This window comes from Ceratotherium simum, chromosome 33, assembly GCF_057802395.1.
Source record: "Ceratotherium simum simum isolate JZ-2026a chromosome 33, ASM5780239v1, whole genome shotgun sequence".
Taxonomy (NCBI): Eukaryota; Metazoa; Chordata; class Mammalia; order Perissodactyla; family Rhinocerotidae; genus Ceratotherium; species Ceratotherium simum.
Genome location: NC_141932.1, coordinates 16,847,182 through 16,862,582, shown reverse-complemented (window position 1 = coordinate 16,862,582; position 15,401 = coordinate 16,847,182). Strand labels below are relative to the sequence as shown.

General features: G+C 57.6%; 2 protein-coding genes across 8 annotated transcripts; one reads left to right on the top strand and one right to left on the bottom strand.

Annotated features, from left to right (window-relative positions):
* Nucleotides 1–330: 330 nt before the first annotated feature.
* ZNF296 (zinc finger protein 296) lies at nucleotides 331–4,104 on the bottom strand. The gene is made up of 3 exons (XM_004440144.3): nucleotides 3,705–4,104; nucleotides 3,336–3,485; nucleotides 331–1,405 (listed from the first exon to the last, which is right to left on the bottom strand). The coding sequence occupies exons 1-3, from the start codon at nucleotides 4,000–4,002 to the stop codon at nucleotides 432–434; spliced, it is 1,422 nt and encodes a 473-aa protein (XP_004440201.1). The 5' UTR covers nucleotides 4,003–4,104; the 3' UTR covers nucleotides 331–431.
* GEMIN7 (gem nuclear organelle associated protein 7) lies at nucleotides 3,318–14,336 on the top strand. Of its 7 annotated transcripts, XM_087421573.1 has the most exons (3): nucleotides 6,517–6,551; nucleotides 8,757–8,900; nucleotides 13,591–14,336. In XM_087421573.1, the coding sequence occupies exon 3, from the start codon at nucleotides 13,599–13,601 to the stop codon at nucleotides 13,992–13,994; it is 396 nt and encodes a 131-aa protein (XP_087277699.1). In that variant the 5' UTR covers nucleotides 6,517–6,551; nucleotides 8,757–8,900; nucleotides 13,591–13,598; the 3' UTR covers nucleotides 13,995–14,336. The 7 variants fall into 7 exon arrangements, with proteins under 7 accessions (XP_014650683.1, XP_014650682.1, XP_087277701.1 ...); XM_014795197.2 differs by lacking the exons at nucleotides 6,517–6,551; nucleotides 8,757–8,900 and adding an exon at nucleotides 3,318–3,445; XM_014795196.2 differs by lacking the exons at nucleotides 6,517–6,551; nucleotides 8,757–8,900 and adding an exon at nucleotides 3,426–3,505.
* Nucleotides 14,337–15,401: the final 1,065 nt, after the last annotated feature.

Here is a 15,401-nt window from a genome sequence, read left to right as displayed (position 1 = left end):
GGCTGTGGCTCCGTGAGGGCAGGGGTGCAATCCGGTGGGAAAAGGGCCCAGCACAGCATGTGGAGGACGGGCCAGGACTTTGCCCAGGGGCCTCTGGTGACAGGTCCAGGCCTCTCCCAACCCTCGCCTCGGCCCCTGCCCTGGCCTCGCCCACTCCGGGAACCGGGACCACGGCTTTCTGTGCCAGTCTTGCTGTGCCCCAGGCACTGGGGGCTGGCCTTTCCCCTCACCCCCACATTCCAAACCGGTCTGTCCAGCCGTCCACCCCAAGGAGGCCAGCCTCCCGCCCCACCTCAGACACCCCAAGAAAGCCAGATTCCAAACCGTGTGTGACTAGGGGGAGGGAGGGAGGCTTTACTTGAAGCAGAGAGAAGAACAAGGCAGTCAACAGAAGTGACAGTCGCAGGGGCAGCAGAGGGCATTGCTGCTGCTCAGGCCTCCCCGGCCACCTCGGGGTGCTTCTGCTGCAGGTGTTTGTCCAGGGTGGCGCGCAGGCCAAAGGGCACACAGCAGTGGGGGCACTCGAAGCGGGTGCCGCCGGGCCCCAGGCCGTGCATGCGCAGGTGGCGGTTGAGCTTGCTGCTCTGGGCACAGGCGTAGGGGCAGAGCTGGCAAGCGTAGGGCCGCTCGCCCGTGTGCGAGCGCCGGTGCACCGTGAGGTTGCTGCTGTTGGTGAAGTGCTTCCCGCAGAACTCGCAGCTGCCCCCCGGCCCACGGCTCTTGCCCACCGGCTTCGACTCCTTCTTGGGTGATGTCTTCTGGCTCTTGGCGGGGTCAGTTCTCTGTTCTTTGGTGGCAGCTCCCCAACCATCCCCGCCAGGGCCCGCCTGAGCCCCGCCGCCGGGAGCCCCAGGCTCCTGGACACCTGCCGTGGCGGCGGCCCCAGCCCCCTCCCCACCGCTGCACGGGAGGGTGCTGGCCGGGGCGGCCGCGTGGACGGCGGGCTCCGGAGGGGCGGCGGAGGCCTGTTCCTCGCTGCCCTCGGCCCTGCAGGGGCTCTGGGGCTGCAGCTGCCGGTGGGTCTTCTTGTGGCGGTTGAGCTTGCTGCTCTGGGCGCAGGCGTAGGGGCACTGGTCGCAGGCGTAGGGCCGCTCGCCCGTGTGCGAGCGCATGTGCACCTTGAGGTTGCTGAAGGAGCTGAGGGTCTTGGTGCACACGGGGCAGGTGGGGCTCCGTCGGGCAAGGCTGCTCACGCGGGGGCCCTTGGCCTCGGCTTCTGGCCCCATCACTGCCGACACGGCCGCCGCCACCTCGGCCAGGCCCAGCAGCGGGGCCTCCGGGGACTCGGGCTCCGTCTGGTAGATGGACAGTCCGTGGTCCCACTGGGCGTGGCGTAGCAGCTTCCAGGCCTCCGTGAACTGTCTGCCGCAGCGGAGGCAACTCAAGGCCTTCAGGTCCTTGCCTCCTGCAGGGAAGAGAAGAACCAGGTGTCAGTGGGACAGGGAAGAGTGACAGCAGTCACAGTGCACAGCTGCCAGCTGGACACCCCCGTGGGAAAGGCTCCATTCGAGGGCGAAAACAGCGCGAGCAGACAGGCGAAACCCTGTGCAGGGGGAAGCCGGTGTCAGAGAAGCAGGTGGCAGGACGAGCGGCAGGGAAGGTCTGTGGAGTGGGGGATGAGGCCACGAGGATTCCTTTCGTGTGCTTGTAAATCTTGAAGAAAAAGTTAAAAGCGAAAGCAGAGTGAGGGATGGGGGAGTGCTCTTGTATTGAGACAGGAAATAAGACCTCCATCTTCCAGATGGGAAAACTGAGGCAGACACATTTCCCTGAGGTCACACGGCTTGCAAGGGGTGGGGCAGGGGTTTCGATTCAGAAGCCTGGAGAGTGGGAGACAGGTTTTCAAAAAAAGGTGGTTGGTTTGATAATAAAACCAGCTCTTGATTACTGAGCGGGTTTCTGTGCCAGGCCCAGAGCTCGTGGGTTCTGTGTATGATCGTTTCCCTGCCTTACAGAAGAGAGGACCAGGGTCAGGATGGGGGAGAGGTGGGGGGGAGTAAGCTAGGGCCCCCTCCCTCTGCATGGACCCCACATTGACAGCCCTCTAAACTGGAGGTTTTCTCTAGACCCTCCAGGGGCTATCAGTAAGGTGCTTCCTTAGGTCCACTTGTGTCTATTTTTCAAAGGCTAGACAGTCTCGGATGGGGGTGGCTTTCCTGATGCGACACCAGGATCCAGAGCAGAGGCGGGGGCTGGAGAGGGTCAGCCTGGCCTGACTTAGCACCCGCCCTCCTGCTCCTAGCTGCGTGACCTTGGGCAAGAAGTACCCGTCTCTGAGCCTGTTTGCTCATTTGCTAGATTATGGGGCTCCTAGGGGTCCTCTCTCTTTCAGGGTTCTTGTGACCTTGAATGCAGAACAGCTGAGAGTTTTGGTCCACGTGAGCCCTTAGTAAACATTAGCTGAGCCCGAGTGGCTGAGGGGCCCACATTCTCCAAGTCCACGCATCCCTGGGGATCTTGGAGTGTTTCGTTCCAATGATTCCATCACAGTCCCTCCCTCTCGGGACAGGCCACCCTCCCTGCTCCAACTTTGCAGGTAATTCAATCACGGCTCATCCTCCCCTCCCACCACAGGGACCCTCTCCCTGGCCCAGCCCTGAACATAATTCCATTTCTCAAAAACCCCAGGAGCACAGGGGCCAGGGGCTAGAAATTCCTAGGTTCGGATGAGCCCCACAGCCCACACTAAGCAAAAGCTGATCATGAGCCTAGCACACGTGAAGGGTTTAATTCTCTCCCAAGAGAAGGAACCCAGGTGTCCAGACACCCAGGACCTGGTTCACCCGGGGCTTCCCAGCATATGGGGCTGGGAGATTCCATCAGGGAGGGAGGCCAGAAGCCCCTTCCTTGGCTCTGAGCAAATGCACCAGCACCTCAATCAGAAGTGACAAAGAGGTGGGAGAGAGTGGCAACACCCCCCTTCCAGCTGGCCTCCACTCCCCCTCCCCCAGGCTGCTGCCCTCCCCAGAGGTGCCCCCTACTGCCACACTGGTCCAGCCACCTGGCCAGTTATTTCTGGCCAAGGGGAAGGAGAAGTGAAACCAGATTGGGGGTGTGTGTGTGGCAAATCCCCAGACCAGTCTTCTGGGGCTGGCCACACCCTGTGGGCGGCCCTCCCTCCCTGCCCGGCCCCTGCCCGCCACCACCCCACCCCCCCCCACCCCCGCCCCGCGGCCCTAGGACAGGGCAGGCCCTGGCCACGCCTAGGCTGCACCCGATGGGGAGCGAGAAAGGGGAAGTGGTGCTCTCTGCGCCGCCTGTCCAGCTCAGCCTCTTCTCCCACAGGAAGCTGGGCCCTTTAACTTCACAGGGGCACTGCATCCCGCTGGCCTCACCTGAGCCCTGGCGGGGGCTGGGGCCTCTGATGAGCTGACAGCCCAGCTTCTTGTGGTCCATGAAAGCGGTGATGGCCTCCAACGGGAAGGTCTGCAGGCAGCGGCCGCAGGTCAACAGATCTGGGTGTTTGTCGGTCCAGGGCTGGCGGTCTGCAGGGAGGAAGCGGGCGGTGAGCGTGGGGTGGGGCCACGATGGGGGCTGGGGGTTCCGAGGAGGAGGGGAAACCCGCAGGTCAGAAGGGGGCCTGGAGACCAGGACCGGCCTGGGAAATAAGGCAGGGGCGGGGGTCGGTGCCCGGAGGAGGGGGTCCCACGCCAGAGGGGAGGGAGAGGGAGGAGGGGCCCGGGGCAGGGGCAGGGGGCGCTCACCGTGCGGGTTCGGGATCAGCGGCGTCCACAGGGCCCACGGGTTCCGCGCGCCGAGGGCGTGGAGGGGGCCCCCGGCGGGCACGGGGCCGGGGGAGTGGCGGGGTTCGCCCTCGAAGCGCCCCGGCGCGGGCACTTCCTCCGGGGAGACGGGCGCCAGCCCCGGGGCCTGTAGGGGCCGCGCGTCTGGCTCGGGCTTCACTTCGATGATGAGGTCCGGCATCTCCATCTCGTCGTCTGGGGTGGCGGCGGGCGCGGGGTCCACTCGGCGGGGCGTGCAGCCGGCCTTGCGGCGGGACATGGGTCACGGGCCGGGCGGGCTGGCGGGCGGGCGGGCGGAGGACACGCGGGCCGTGCGCGCTCAGACCCGGACGCTCAGGTGAGTGACTGCGGCGACTCGCCGCGAACTCTTACACGTGCTGGGCCGGCCCAGGCTCCGCCCCCGGGGGCGGGGCCTCACGGGAGAGGACGAGCGGCCCCGCAGGGGCCCCGCCAGCAGCCAAACTCAATCAAGGCTGGGCCCACTGCCTTGGCTCAGTGACCAGCCCTTAACGACACCGAGTTCACGCCACCACACGTAGCAGCTGTTCCTGATCCTGTTTTCCGGCTGGTGAAACTGAGGCACAGGGTGGCCACACATACCCCCAAGCGAGAAAACGGTAGGGGCCACGTTTCTAGCTGGGCGCCTAATAGTCATCGGGACTATTCCATTAAATGCTTTACAATAAAAATTCACTGGGCAGACATTTATTGAGCACCTACTGTGTGCCAGGTTCTGTTCTAAGCGCTGGGGGATACGGCAGGGAAGAAAACACAGTAATCCCTGGTCTCACGCAGTTTATTCGTTTGGGGAGACAGACTTTCCACAAGGTGATTACGTGAAATACAGAGTGCCTTCCAGGCTGACAAGTGCCATGGAGCAAACAAGCTAGGCAGGGTTATAAAGGGACAAGGTTACTGGGGTGGGGGGGCTCTCGATTTTCCCCCCATGCCAGGGCAGGGCAAGGTGGAGTTGCCACCTGTGGGAGGTGAGGGAGTAAGCCAGCCAGCCTGTGTATTCAAGAATAACAAGGCGGGTGGGTACAGGGCTGGGTGACTGAGTTCCGTGAGAAGATGAGGTCAAATCCCAGAGGGTCTTTTGACCACTTTCAAGGCGTTTGGATTTCAAGACTGGAGGTTTTGTGCAGAGGAGGGGTGTGATCATATATACTTATTCTGCTCCTAGACCTGGAATCGCCATTAAAACCCAACAGCCAACTGTCATACCTCCCTCCACCCGGGCCTCCTTGAACTTCCCTCCTCAAAGCAGCTTTCTCTGATCACCGTTTGAAGTGGCATCGACACCCTGCCCCACCCTCCAACCCCTGCAAGTTTTCTTCTCTTCCTGACACCGACCACATCATAATATAGAACTGCTTGTTGACTGTCCTCTCCCTCCACCCACCCCCGGCCACACACACAAGCCCCCTGAGGTCTGGGCCAGGGTCTGTCCTCCCCCATGTGTCCCCAGTCCTGCACTGAGTCAATTTCACATGCTAATCTCCTGGAGTGCTGCTCCAGGCCTGAGGGTTCCTCATATTGTTATTCAGGTCTCAGCTCAATGGTCCACATGAGAGCAGAGGACCTCCCTGACCACCGGATCTAAAGTAGCCCCACCCTGCTGAAGGCCTTACAATTTACACTCCATGACCTCCATCTGTCTCCAGTTCCTCCCGGGCCTCCGTTTCCCCATCTGTTACCTGAGGTGGCGTCCTCTTCCCTGCCACCTCTTCTGACCACCCAGTTAGAGAATCTCCCCCAACCCTGCCACCCGCCATCCCATTGCCCTTATTTTATTCCTTTTACATCACTCATCAAGAAGGATCTTGATGTGTTCACTCGTGTATACCCCATTCTGCCCCTCCCAGCCCCCTGGAATGGAGGTTCTGAGAGGCCAGGAGCCGAGTCCATCTTGTTCTCAAATAGATCCCCTCCCTACTCGTTCATAGTTCAGCCAACAAATACGTATTAAGGTCCTGCTATGCACAATCTTTCAATAGATATTTGCACAGGGCCTGTGTGCCAGGCACTAGGTCCTGGCGATCTAGTGGGAAGCAGAGGCCCCTGCCGTAGTGAAACCGTGTGGAAGAAGTGAATTCTGTCTGAGCCCAGAGCAGCAGGTCCAACGGCATCCCAGGCCAGAGCATCTGCCTTTCAGGACCTCAGTTTGCTGCTCTGTAAGATGGGGCTGCAGGACAAAACCACGGCCTCTGATCCATCCCAGCTGCTGTTCTCCTGGTGCATGGCTGCTGCGAGCACGATCTCAATGCTTCAGCTAGGGGAGGTGGGGTTCGGCCTGGAGGTGAGGAGTGGGAGTGTGCACGTATAGGCGATGGGGATGCAGAGACCGAGCTCTGCCCTTGGCTCAGCCGGGCGGAAGTCCTCCCCTCTCTGAGACTCAGTGTCTTCTTCCGCAAAATGGGCATCCCGGACGCCCCAGCCTCGCGGACTGGCGGATCCGATCCAGGCGCCCGGCCCAGCGGCCGGCGGCGTGGTGCCCGGGGCTGCGCCGGCCTCCGAGCCTGCGAGCCCGCCCGCGACCACGTGGGGCGGCGGCGGCGGAACCCAGGCGCGGCGGCTCGCGGCCCGCCCGGGCCTGTGCAGCGGGGCACCGGCGGAAGTGGGGCGCCGGCCGCCGCGGACCTCGGTGAGTGCCAGGTGGTGGCGGGGGGTGGCGAGCGCGTCCCCTGTCCATTCCCGGCCCGGGACACCCACCGGCTTGCAAGGCCGCGAGCGGCGGGAAGAGGCAGGCTCTGCTCCCCGATCGTCCGCAGCAGGGACCTCCCGCCCGGGAAAATAATAGCGACGGCGGTAATAGTAATCAGGGCAGATCCTCAGCCTCCCGCCTTTCCTGGGGTGGAACCTGACCGGAGCCGGGAGCTGGGAAGAAGGTCCAGCCCAGGGCGGAGCGGGAGTGGACGCCTGGGGGCCGGGAGGACCCACTTAGTATAAGAAAAGGAGAGCGGTGGGTGGCCGGGGGAACTGAAGGGAAACTGACCGGCCCAGCGGGCGGATGGGGGCAGAGGTCTATGCTGGGGGTTCTGACCCCGTTTGAGTAAATTGCATCCAGACAGGAGCCGCCCTTGGGGTGTGTGCCGACAGGTCAGCACCTTGGTTAGTTAGGTCTGGGGTCTTCCCGTTAACTGGTAACTCAGCTGGTTCCCTCCCCTGGCAACTGAAGGGTCAGCTAAATGCTCGCCCACTGCGCTGATCGGTCCCATTTTCTTGAAAGTGAGCACTGAGGCCCAAGGAGGGAGGTGGGGGCATCTGCCCCAGGCGTTGACCCAAGGGATGATGGGCTCTTGAGTCTAATTAATTAGTTTTTCAAGTAGTGGGGGGTGGGTTTGGATGTTTTTCCTGAAACATGAGGGCAGGAAGTCCTTGGCTCGGATTCTGAAAGGATAAAAGGGCTCTGGGGCCTGGTCACCAGGGAGAGTGGATCATGCTTGCTTTTACCTTCTTGGGCACACCCTAGGTGACCTTTCTCAAACCAGCGTCTTATCTGGTCACACCTTGGCTCCAAAACCTGCCAGGGCTCCCCTGTGCTGGCTGGAAAAAAATCTGCCCTTTGCTTAGGGCAGGGGTGATGGCCTCGGCTCATTGTCTGACTGGCCTGGGTTTGCCCCCTTTTCCTGCCGGTCGCCAGCTTAAACTCTGTAAGTGATTTGGCATCTCCCCGTTCTGGTTTCCTATTCCAGAAATGGGATCGCACTGGTATGACCAAATCTCCCTTTGTTTTTTTTCCCCTAGTGGGGAAAAGAAGGCCCTACACTGACCCACCCTTAATTTTGTTTATCCAGAGATTTAACATCATTCTGTGGCCGCTTGCTTAATTCAATCAGTCCTTTATTAAGTGCTAACCCTAAAGATTCGGGTGTTTCTCTTAAGATGCTCAAGTGTTAACCTAGGCTGGGGAGAGCCCCAGGGCTGATGACCCTGGACTAAGCTTGAAGTGCAGTGGTCGGATAAATGAGAAAATGTGTATATCCCTTAATCCCATTTAGTGGGGTAGTGGTCAGATAAAGAAACGTATGTGTCGCATAATCCCATTCACTGTAGTCTTCCCCATCAGGCAGAAACCTGGGGAGTCTTCTGGCTCTGCTGTTTCCCTCCGTCCCTCAGCAAATTGTGAGGGCTCTCAGCCTTCAAAACCCTTCAACCCTAATCTGAACTTCTCCCCACCCCGACTGTCCCCACCCTGTCCCGGGCACCACCATCTTCCACCCGGACAGCTGCGGTGACTTCCTCACGGGCTCCTTGCTTCCCCTTTGTCCCCCACAGTCCATTCTCTGTGTGGAAGGCGGAGGATTCTGTGAAAACCGAAGTTGGGTCCTGTCCCTCCTCTGCTCAGAACCTCCCATGGCTCCCGTCTCTCCCTGAGTAGAGGCCCAAGTTCTCACTGCGGCCCTCAAGGCCCTTGCTTGATCTGCCCCTGCCCCCACCTCCACGCCAGCCTCCTTGCTGTGCCTCAAAGTCACGCTTCCATGGGCTTTGCATTTGCTGTTCCCGCTGTCTGGAATGCTCTTCCCCCAGATCTCCACACGGCTCAGTTTCTTATTTCATTTAGGTCTGTGCTCAGTGTAACCTTATCAGAGAGATAGTCCCTGAGTGCCCTTCCTGGAAGCCACCTCTTGCCCCCCCCAGGCCGGGCCAGGCAGCCCCTGTCCCCTCTAGGCTCCTGAAGCCTCCGGCTCCTTCATTCCAGCCCTGCCCACTCTGGGTCATCATTGTCTAGAGACAGGTCTGTGTCACCCACTGGACTGTGAGCCCCTGAGGGCCGGGCCGGGCTGGGCAGTTTCACTCACAGCTGTGTCCCCAGCGCCACCCAGCGTGGGCTGGCACCGAGCAGGCACTCGGATAATGTGTGTTGATAATGTGGATGGGTGAATCTTTACATTCCTTCAACAAATATTTCTGGAATCCCCCTGTTGACCAGGCCCTAAGTGGGGCTGGGGGTGGAGTTATAAGTGATCAGACTTGGCCTCTCTTAAAGCTTTACATTCTGTGGCAGAACAGACAGCACAGAGGTGAACAAGTCAGTGCATACTGTCAGGAGGAGATCGTGCTATGAACAAAAGATAATGCAGGTGGAGAGGCTCCCGCTTCCCTCCCTACTAAGGTGATATTTGAGCAGCAACCTGAGTGAAGTGAGGGAAAAAGGTGACCCATGTGTCTGGAAATATATATATATGTCTCCCATCTGGAAGAGGGTTCCAGACAGAACAGGAAGTGCAAAGGCCCTGGGGCAGGAAGGTACTTGGCATGTTCAAGGACTTATAACAGAGAGCAAAGGGTAGAGGGGTGGGAGATGAGGTCAGAGAGGTGATAGGGCCTTGTAACCATTGTGAGGACTTTGGCTTTTGCTCTGGGTGAGGTGGGAGCCATGGGAGGGCTTTGAGCAGAGGAGGGACGTGATCAGACTTAGTTCTAGCAGGATCCCTCTGATAGCCGTCTGGGGAACAGACTGTAGGGTGAAGGTGGAGGTCTGGGGCCCAGGGAGAGGTGATTGCAGTAGTCCAGATGGAAGGTGATGGTGGCTGGACCGAGGAAGGGGCAGAGTGGAGGTGGTGAGGAGTTGCCGGATTCTGGATGTGTCTTCGAAGGTGGAGCTGACAAGCTTTACTGATGGATTGGCTGTGTGTGGGAGAGAAAGTCAGAGTCCAGGACACTGTGGGGTGTCCTTTGCCTGTGTGATCACCAACCCCCCCCCCCAAAAGATTCTCCCGACAACCCTAGGAGTCTTTTCTTATGCCTCATGTCACAGATGAGGACCCAGAGCGAGGACGCTGCTCGCAGAGTGGCAGTGACCTGCCCAGATCCATGTAGTGGATCCAGAAGGGCTGGGACCCCCTGCTCTCCCCAGCCCATGCCCCCATCCTCTCTGCCTGGTGGGAGCTGTGGCCTGCCACCTGTTCTTGTATGGCCCATGAGCTAAGAGAGGATTTTTTTTTTTTAAGAATATTTATTTATTTGTGTGAGGAAGATGAGACCTGAGCTGACATCTGATGCCAATCCTCCTCTTTTTGCTGAGGAACACTGGCCCTGAGCTAACATCCGTGCCCATCTTCCTCCACTTTATATGGGACGCCGCCACAGCATGGCTTGATAAGCGGTGCGTTGGTGCGCGCCTGGGATCCGAACCCGGGCCGCCGGCAGCGGAGCACACACACTTAACCGCAAGCCACAGGGCCGGCCCTACGAGAGGATTTTACATTTTTAAGTGGTTGGAAAACTTTTAAAAAATTTTGTGGCATGTGAAATTATATACGGTTCAAACATCAGTGTCACAATAAATAAGCGAGCACGGTTACTTGCTTTCTTGCTACTATGGAAGAGTTGGGTATTTGTGGCAGAGACCCTATGGCCCACGGGGCCTAAAATATTTATGATTGGGCACTTTACAGAGGAAATTTGCTGACCTCTGCCATATATTCTGCTAATAAGGATTCGATTTAGGCCACCTGTGGTGGCGTCCGATCAGGAGGACTTGACAGCTAGTTACACAGGGGCTGGGAAAGGTCTGGGCTGGGGACAGAAAGAGGTCTGGGGAGTGAGTGATGGTAAGGATAGGAGAGGGGGTTCAGAGTCCTGAGGGGGAATCTAACATTTGTTAAAGGACATAGAAGTGTTACAATAGGCCCCTTCCTTTTTTTTTTTTTTTTGCTGGGGAAGATTAGCCCTAAGCTAACATCTATGCCAGTCTTCCTCTACTTTATATGTGGGTCGCCGCCACAGCATGGCTGATGAGTGGTGTAGATTGGCGCATGGGATCCGAACCCACGAACCCCGGGCCGCCGAAGCAGTGCACACAAACTTAACTGCTATGCCACCAGGCCGGCCCTGTGCCCCTTCCATTTTAAAATTATAATTTTAAAATTATTTTGGATAGGTTATACAAATACATGGTATGGAATTCAGAAGGTACAGAAGGTAGACCTTTCAGAGTCTCTGGCCCCGGGGTCTTCATGGGCCGAGTGACCTGTGTATTTGCAGTTTTCTTGGATGCTGTCAAACTGCCCTTCGGGGATCGATGAGGCTGTGAATATGTTCACCATTCACCAGCCATCTTTGCCCTCCCTCCACCTGTTTGTCCACATCAGTGGTTCTCAACCAGAGACGATATTATTTTGTCCCCCAGGGGACACGTGGCAATATATGGAGACTTTTTTTTTTTTTTAAATGGCTTTACTGAGATCTAATTCTCCTCCCATACTGTTCTCGGAGACGTCTTTGGTTGTGACAGTGAGGGGTGGGGGTGGGGGACGCTACCAGCATCTAGTGGGTAGAGGCCGGGGATGCTGCTAACATCCCGCAGCTCTACACAGGACAGCCCCCACACGCGACAAAGGATGATCCAGCCCCAATGTCACTAGCGTCGAGGTTGAGAAGCCCTGGTTTGCAGCCGTGGCCCATCTCCCTGCAGGGACTTTTCTAGCAAGAAGCTCACAGTGGAGCTGGAAAGACAGGAAGAGCCTAACAAGAAAAAAGACAATCTCAGTCCCCCTCATCCCAGCATGGGAGACTGGGTGCCTAACACTTGTCAGTCACTTCAGTTAATCCCTTTAGAGAGGAGGGGACTGAGCCCAAGGGAGAGAGGCAGCTTCCTGAAACAGGTCCTTCTCTCTCTCCTCCTACCCACCAAGCCAGCGTTTCCCTATATGCCATCAACATCACTGCAGTGGTGTTCAGTGTCTTCCAGGCATACGCTCAACAGTGTCTATTTGTTGTGTCATTTAGTCCCCGTGACAGCCCTGTCAGGTTGGTCCTCTTAGCATCCCCATTTTACAGATGAGGAAACCGAGGCACAGACTGGTTAAGCAACTCACCCCAGGTCACACAGCCGTACTCATAATAACAACAGGAACTAACTTTATGGAGAACCTAGTACGTCCCAGGTCCTGCCCTCCACGAGCCTGTTGAATCCTGATAACAAGCAGAGGTGGCAGTTGGTGGCATTTCTCCACACAATGAAGAGGAAACTGGCTCTTGATGGGGTCACCCAGCTCAGCAGGCCTGGAGCTCGATCTTCACTTGGTTCATTGGTGCAGGAACAGTATTTCCCAAGCCTGGTCTCTGTGCCACTCAGTGTTCCGGGAGCTGGGGATACAGCAGTGGGGAAAAAGCCAGGTCGTGCCTGTGGGGAGGCAGCGTCCTGCCGGGGAGAAAGACCATCAGCAGAACAGTAAATATACACAATCATGTCTGGGAGACAAGCGTGCTGCAAAGAATGACGAAGCCGACCGAGTGGGTGGCGGGAGCTGAGGGGTAGATCTCTAAGACAGGGTGGTCAGGGAAAGGGAAAGGAGATAGAGGCAGAGGGAACAGCAAGTGCAAGGGCCTGAGAAGGGGCAGTGCCAGGCGAGCTCGAGGACCCACGAGGAGGCCAGTGTGTCTGGGGTGGAGAGAGCAGCGTGGTGCGCCACGAGGGCAGGTTCAGAGCCTGCAGGGCCTTGAGAGCTGTGCTGAGGACTTTGCCTTGACTCTGAGCGGGATGGAAGCCAGGGAGGGCTCTGAGCAGGGAGGCATGCGATCTAACTCGAGTCCTACCAGGTCCTCTGGCTGTGTGTGGGGACAGACTGGCGGCGGTTAGGGGGTGAAGGCGAGGCACGAAGTGATGGTTCCTGAACCAAGATGTTGGCAGTGGAAAGGGTGAGAAGTGTTAGGTTGTGAATGAATAAATATATATGTATGTCCCCCCTCAGCCTTTCTTTGTCTTTTATGACTTCGATTTTTTTTTTGGTGAGGAAGATTAGCCCTGAGCTAAAATCTGTTGCCAGTAGTCCTCTTTTTGCTGAGGAGGATTGGCCCTGGGCTAACAGCCGTGCCCATCTTCCTCTACTTTATATGTGGGATGCTGCCACAGCATGGCTTGATAAGCGGTGTGTAGGTCCATAACCAGGATCCGAACCTGTGAACCCCGGGCCACTGAAGTGGAGCACGTGAACTTAACCACTGCACCACTGGGCTGGCCCCTGACTTTGATATTTTGGAAGAACCCAGGGTAATTTTCCTGTGGAATGTCCCTCAATTTGAGTTTCCCCATGATTAGATTCAGGTAATCCATTTTGGGCAGGAATACCACAGAAACGGTGCCCTGTCATCCCATCAGGAGGCACCTGGTGTCTGTTTGTCCCATGACTGTACACGTTGGCTTTGATGCCTAAGTTAAGGTGGGTTTCTCCACCATAAAGTTACTGTTCACTCTTCACAATGAATAAATATCTTGTGAGGAGGTACTGTAAGACTATGTAGATGTCCTGGACCTCATCAGACCTTCATCCACAAGTTTTAGCATCCATTGATGGTTTTAGCTGCCGTTCTACAGTAAGGAAGAATTTCCCTTCTCCCCTTTACTTACTTATTCATTGATTTATTTATAATTAGTGTGGACTCCTGGATTTCTATTTTATTCAGTCTGTAACTATCATTATTTTAATGTTCAATCGTTCCAGACTTTGCCAGTGGGAGCCCTTTCCAGCTGGCCCCTGTGTGGTTAGGAATTTATCTGGAAGCTGGCATTTCTTGATGGATTGGATAGGCAGTGTGTGAGAGAGGAGAAGAGGCTGGGGTTTATTCGTTCAGCAAATATTTATTGCCAGGGACTGGGGATGAAGCTGTGATGAAGGCAGTCAGAAGTCCCTGCTCTCCTGGACCTCGAGAACCGTGGTGCCCGTTCCTGGGAAGGGGGGACTGGCAGAGGGCTGGCGCAGAGTTGAAGAGGGGGAATCAGGAGTGGGGTTTCGGCAGGTGAAGCTGAGATGCGGTAGACAAGCCTGTGCTCCCAGTCCTCTCTCCTCCCTCAGTCCCACGCTCCCCACGTAACGGCTCCCTGCTCTTCTTCACCCAACAGCCAGGACAATGCAGACTCCGCTGACCATTCCCGTGCCTGTGCTCCGGCTCCCCCGGGGTCCTGATGGCTGGAGCCGAGGCTTTGCCCCCGGCGGACGCAGGGCCCCCCTGAAGCCAGAGGTTCCTGGAACCCCGGAGTCTCCCATGGTTCAAGAATCTCAGGAATCCCAGGAACAGCGGGCCCGAGCAGCCCTTCGGGAACGCTACCTCCGCAGCCTGCTGGCCATGGTGGGCCGCCCTGTGAGCTTCACATTGCACGAGGGCGTGCACGTGACTGCTTACTTTGGGGCCACCGACCTGGACGTGGCCAACTTCTACGTTTCGCAGCTGCAGACTCCGATAGGTGTGCAGGCCGAGGCGCTGCTCCGCTGTAGTGACATCATTGCATACACCTTCAAGCCGTAAAGACACTATGATGTTCTGCCTGAGGCCTGGCCACAGGATCCCGGCCCTCCGAATGTTCCTGAGCCCAGAACTCTGGGCCCCATAGAGTTCGGAACTCCTTGGTTATTTTGAGCCAAGCTCCAAGCAACTCCGGCTCCTTGGAACCTCCAGGGTCTAGTCAGTAAAATTCTGCACCAGGAGTTCCAGATCGTGTTGAAAGGAAAGCTCTACCTCGCAGAACTCTAAGCTCGACAGAAATATGGGCCTCCTGCCAGTTCCTGAAGAGTGGGGCGGGGGAGAGGGGAATAAGGCAAGGCAAATCGCAGAGTGGTTAACTGTTGATTAAAGAAGTTGCAAAGTTCAGACACCCTGAAGATACTCCTCAATACTCCCCTCCTGCCCAAGAACCAATTTTCCTAGGAAAATTCGCCCCCTGGTTTTTTTTTAAGCGTACCACTCAGGGATGGAGCCAGATTTAGGGGGTGGAAGGGTGGCTCTCCAAGGGCTGGATCGGTGGAGCTCGGCCAAGAAGGGGAGGACACGTCAGGGTCTGGGAGGAACTCGGATAAAGGCGCGGGGAGTGGATCGCCCCTAGTCTCCGGGAATGGCTGGAGCGACCTGGCTGCCGGGCCTGGGAGATCTGGTCTCGGATTCTCGGGTGGGGGGAGGACACTGCGAGGGACGTGGCTGGTGCTGGGTGACGCCGTCGGCTCCTCCCCCCGCCCGCGTCTGGGTGGTGTGGCGCGCACACCTGAGACCGCGGGTTCGCCGCCCCGCCCATGCGGGAAGGGTCGGACCCTGCGCCGCGGCGACACTGAGAAAAGGCTGAGGATTCGGGGTCAGCGTGAAGCTTCACCCCTTCTCCATGTCGCTCCAGTGAGGCGTGACCCTCCATGTCACTCGCGTCACTTATCCCCGCCACTGGTAGTCTATCAGCAGATTCGCTTTAAAGAAGTAACTTCTGCCCCCTTGGTAGTCCCATCAGCTTCAGAGTGGAAGTGATGCTCCCACTAAGTATAGATGAGATTGGCTTCGTCCGTCTTCAGTCGCGAAAGTGTGGCGGCCAATGATGTTGAATGAGGCAAGCGGAGAGCCTCGGCTTCCCCAAGACCGTTCACAAGGCCACCTCTGGCAAGTCCCGGGCCTAGCTCTCAAGTTGCCTTGGCAACGACGTCGCTTGCTCCTCCCCAAGTCTCCTTTTTTGGTTTTAGCCACGCCCTTCCCCCTAAGTTGCTGGATGGGTTGGGCAAGGCTAGCGAAAGTGCGGAGGCGAATGTTAAGCGATTGACTTGAGCCCTGGGGGCGTGGCTTGAGCGCGTGCCGGTTCGCTCCCGGCTTGGCGATCTACCTGCCCACTGGTATTTAGGTTGGCAGATTCGTCTCTTGCTGTTGGAAATTCTTCCTTCTCCCACTTTTTTATTTTTCATC

What these genes read in the sequence shown, in the direction of transcription:
- ZNF296 (XM_004440144.3), bottom strand. Translation starts at nt 4,002, where the DNA reads ATGTCCCGCCGCAAGGCCGGCTGCACGCCCCGCCGAGTGGACCCCGCG. An exon ending in GCTGATCCCGAACCCGCACG is followed by an intron (nt 3,486 to 3,704) that starts GTGAGCGCCCCC and finishes TCCTCCCTGCAG; the next exon opens with ACCGCCAGCCCTGGACCGAC. An exon ending in CAGCCCCCGCCAGGGCTCAG is followed by an intron (nt 1,406 to 3,335) that starts GTGAGGCCAGCG and finishes TCTTCCCTGCAG; the next exon opens with GAGGCAAGGACCTGAAGGCC.
- GEMIN7 (XM_014795197.2), top strand. Translation starts at nt 13,599, where the DNA reads ATGCAGACTCCGCTGACCATTCCCGTGCCTGTGCTCCGGCTCCCCCGG.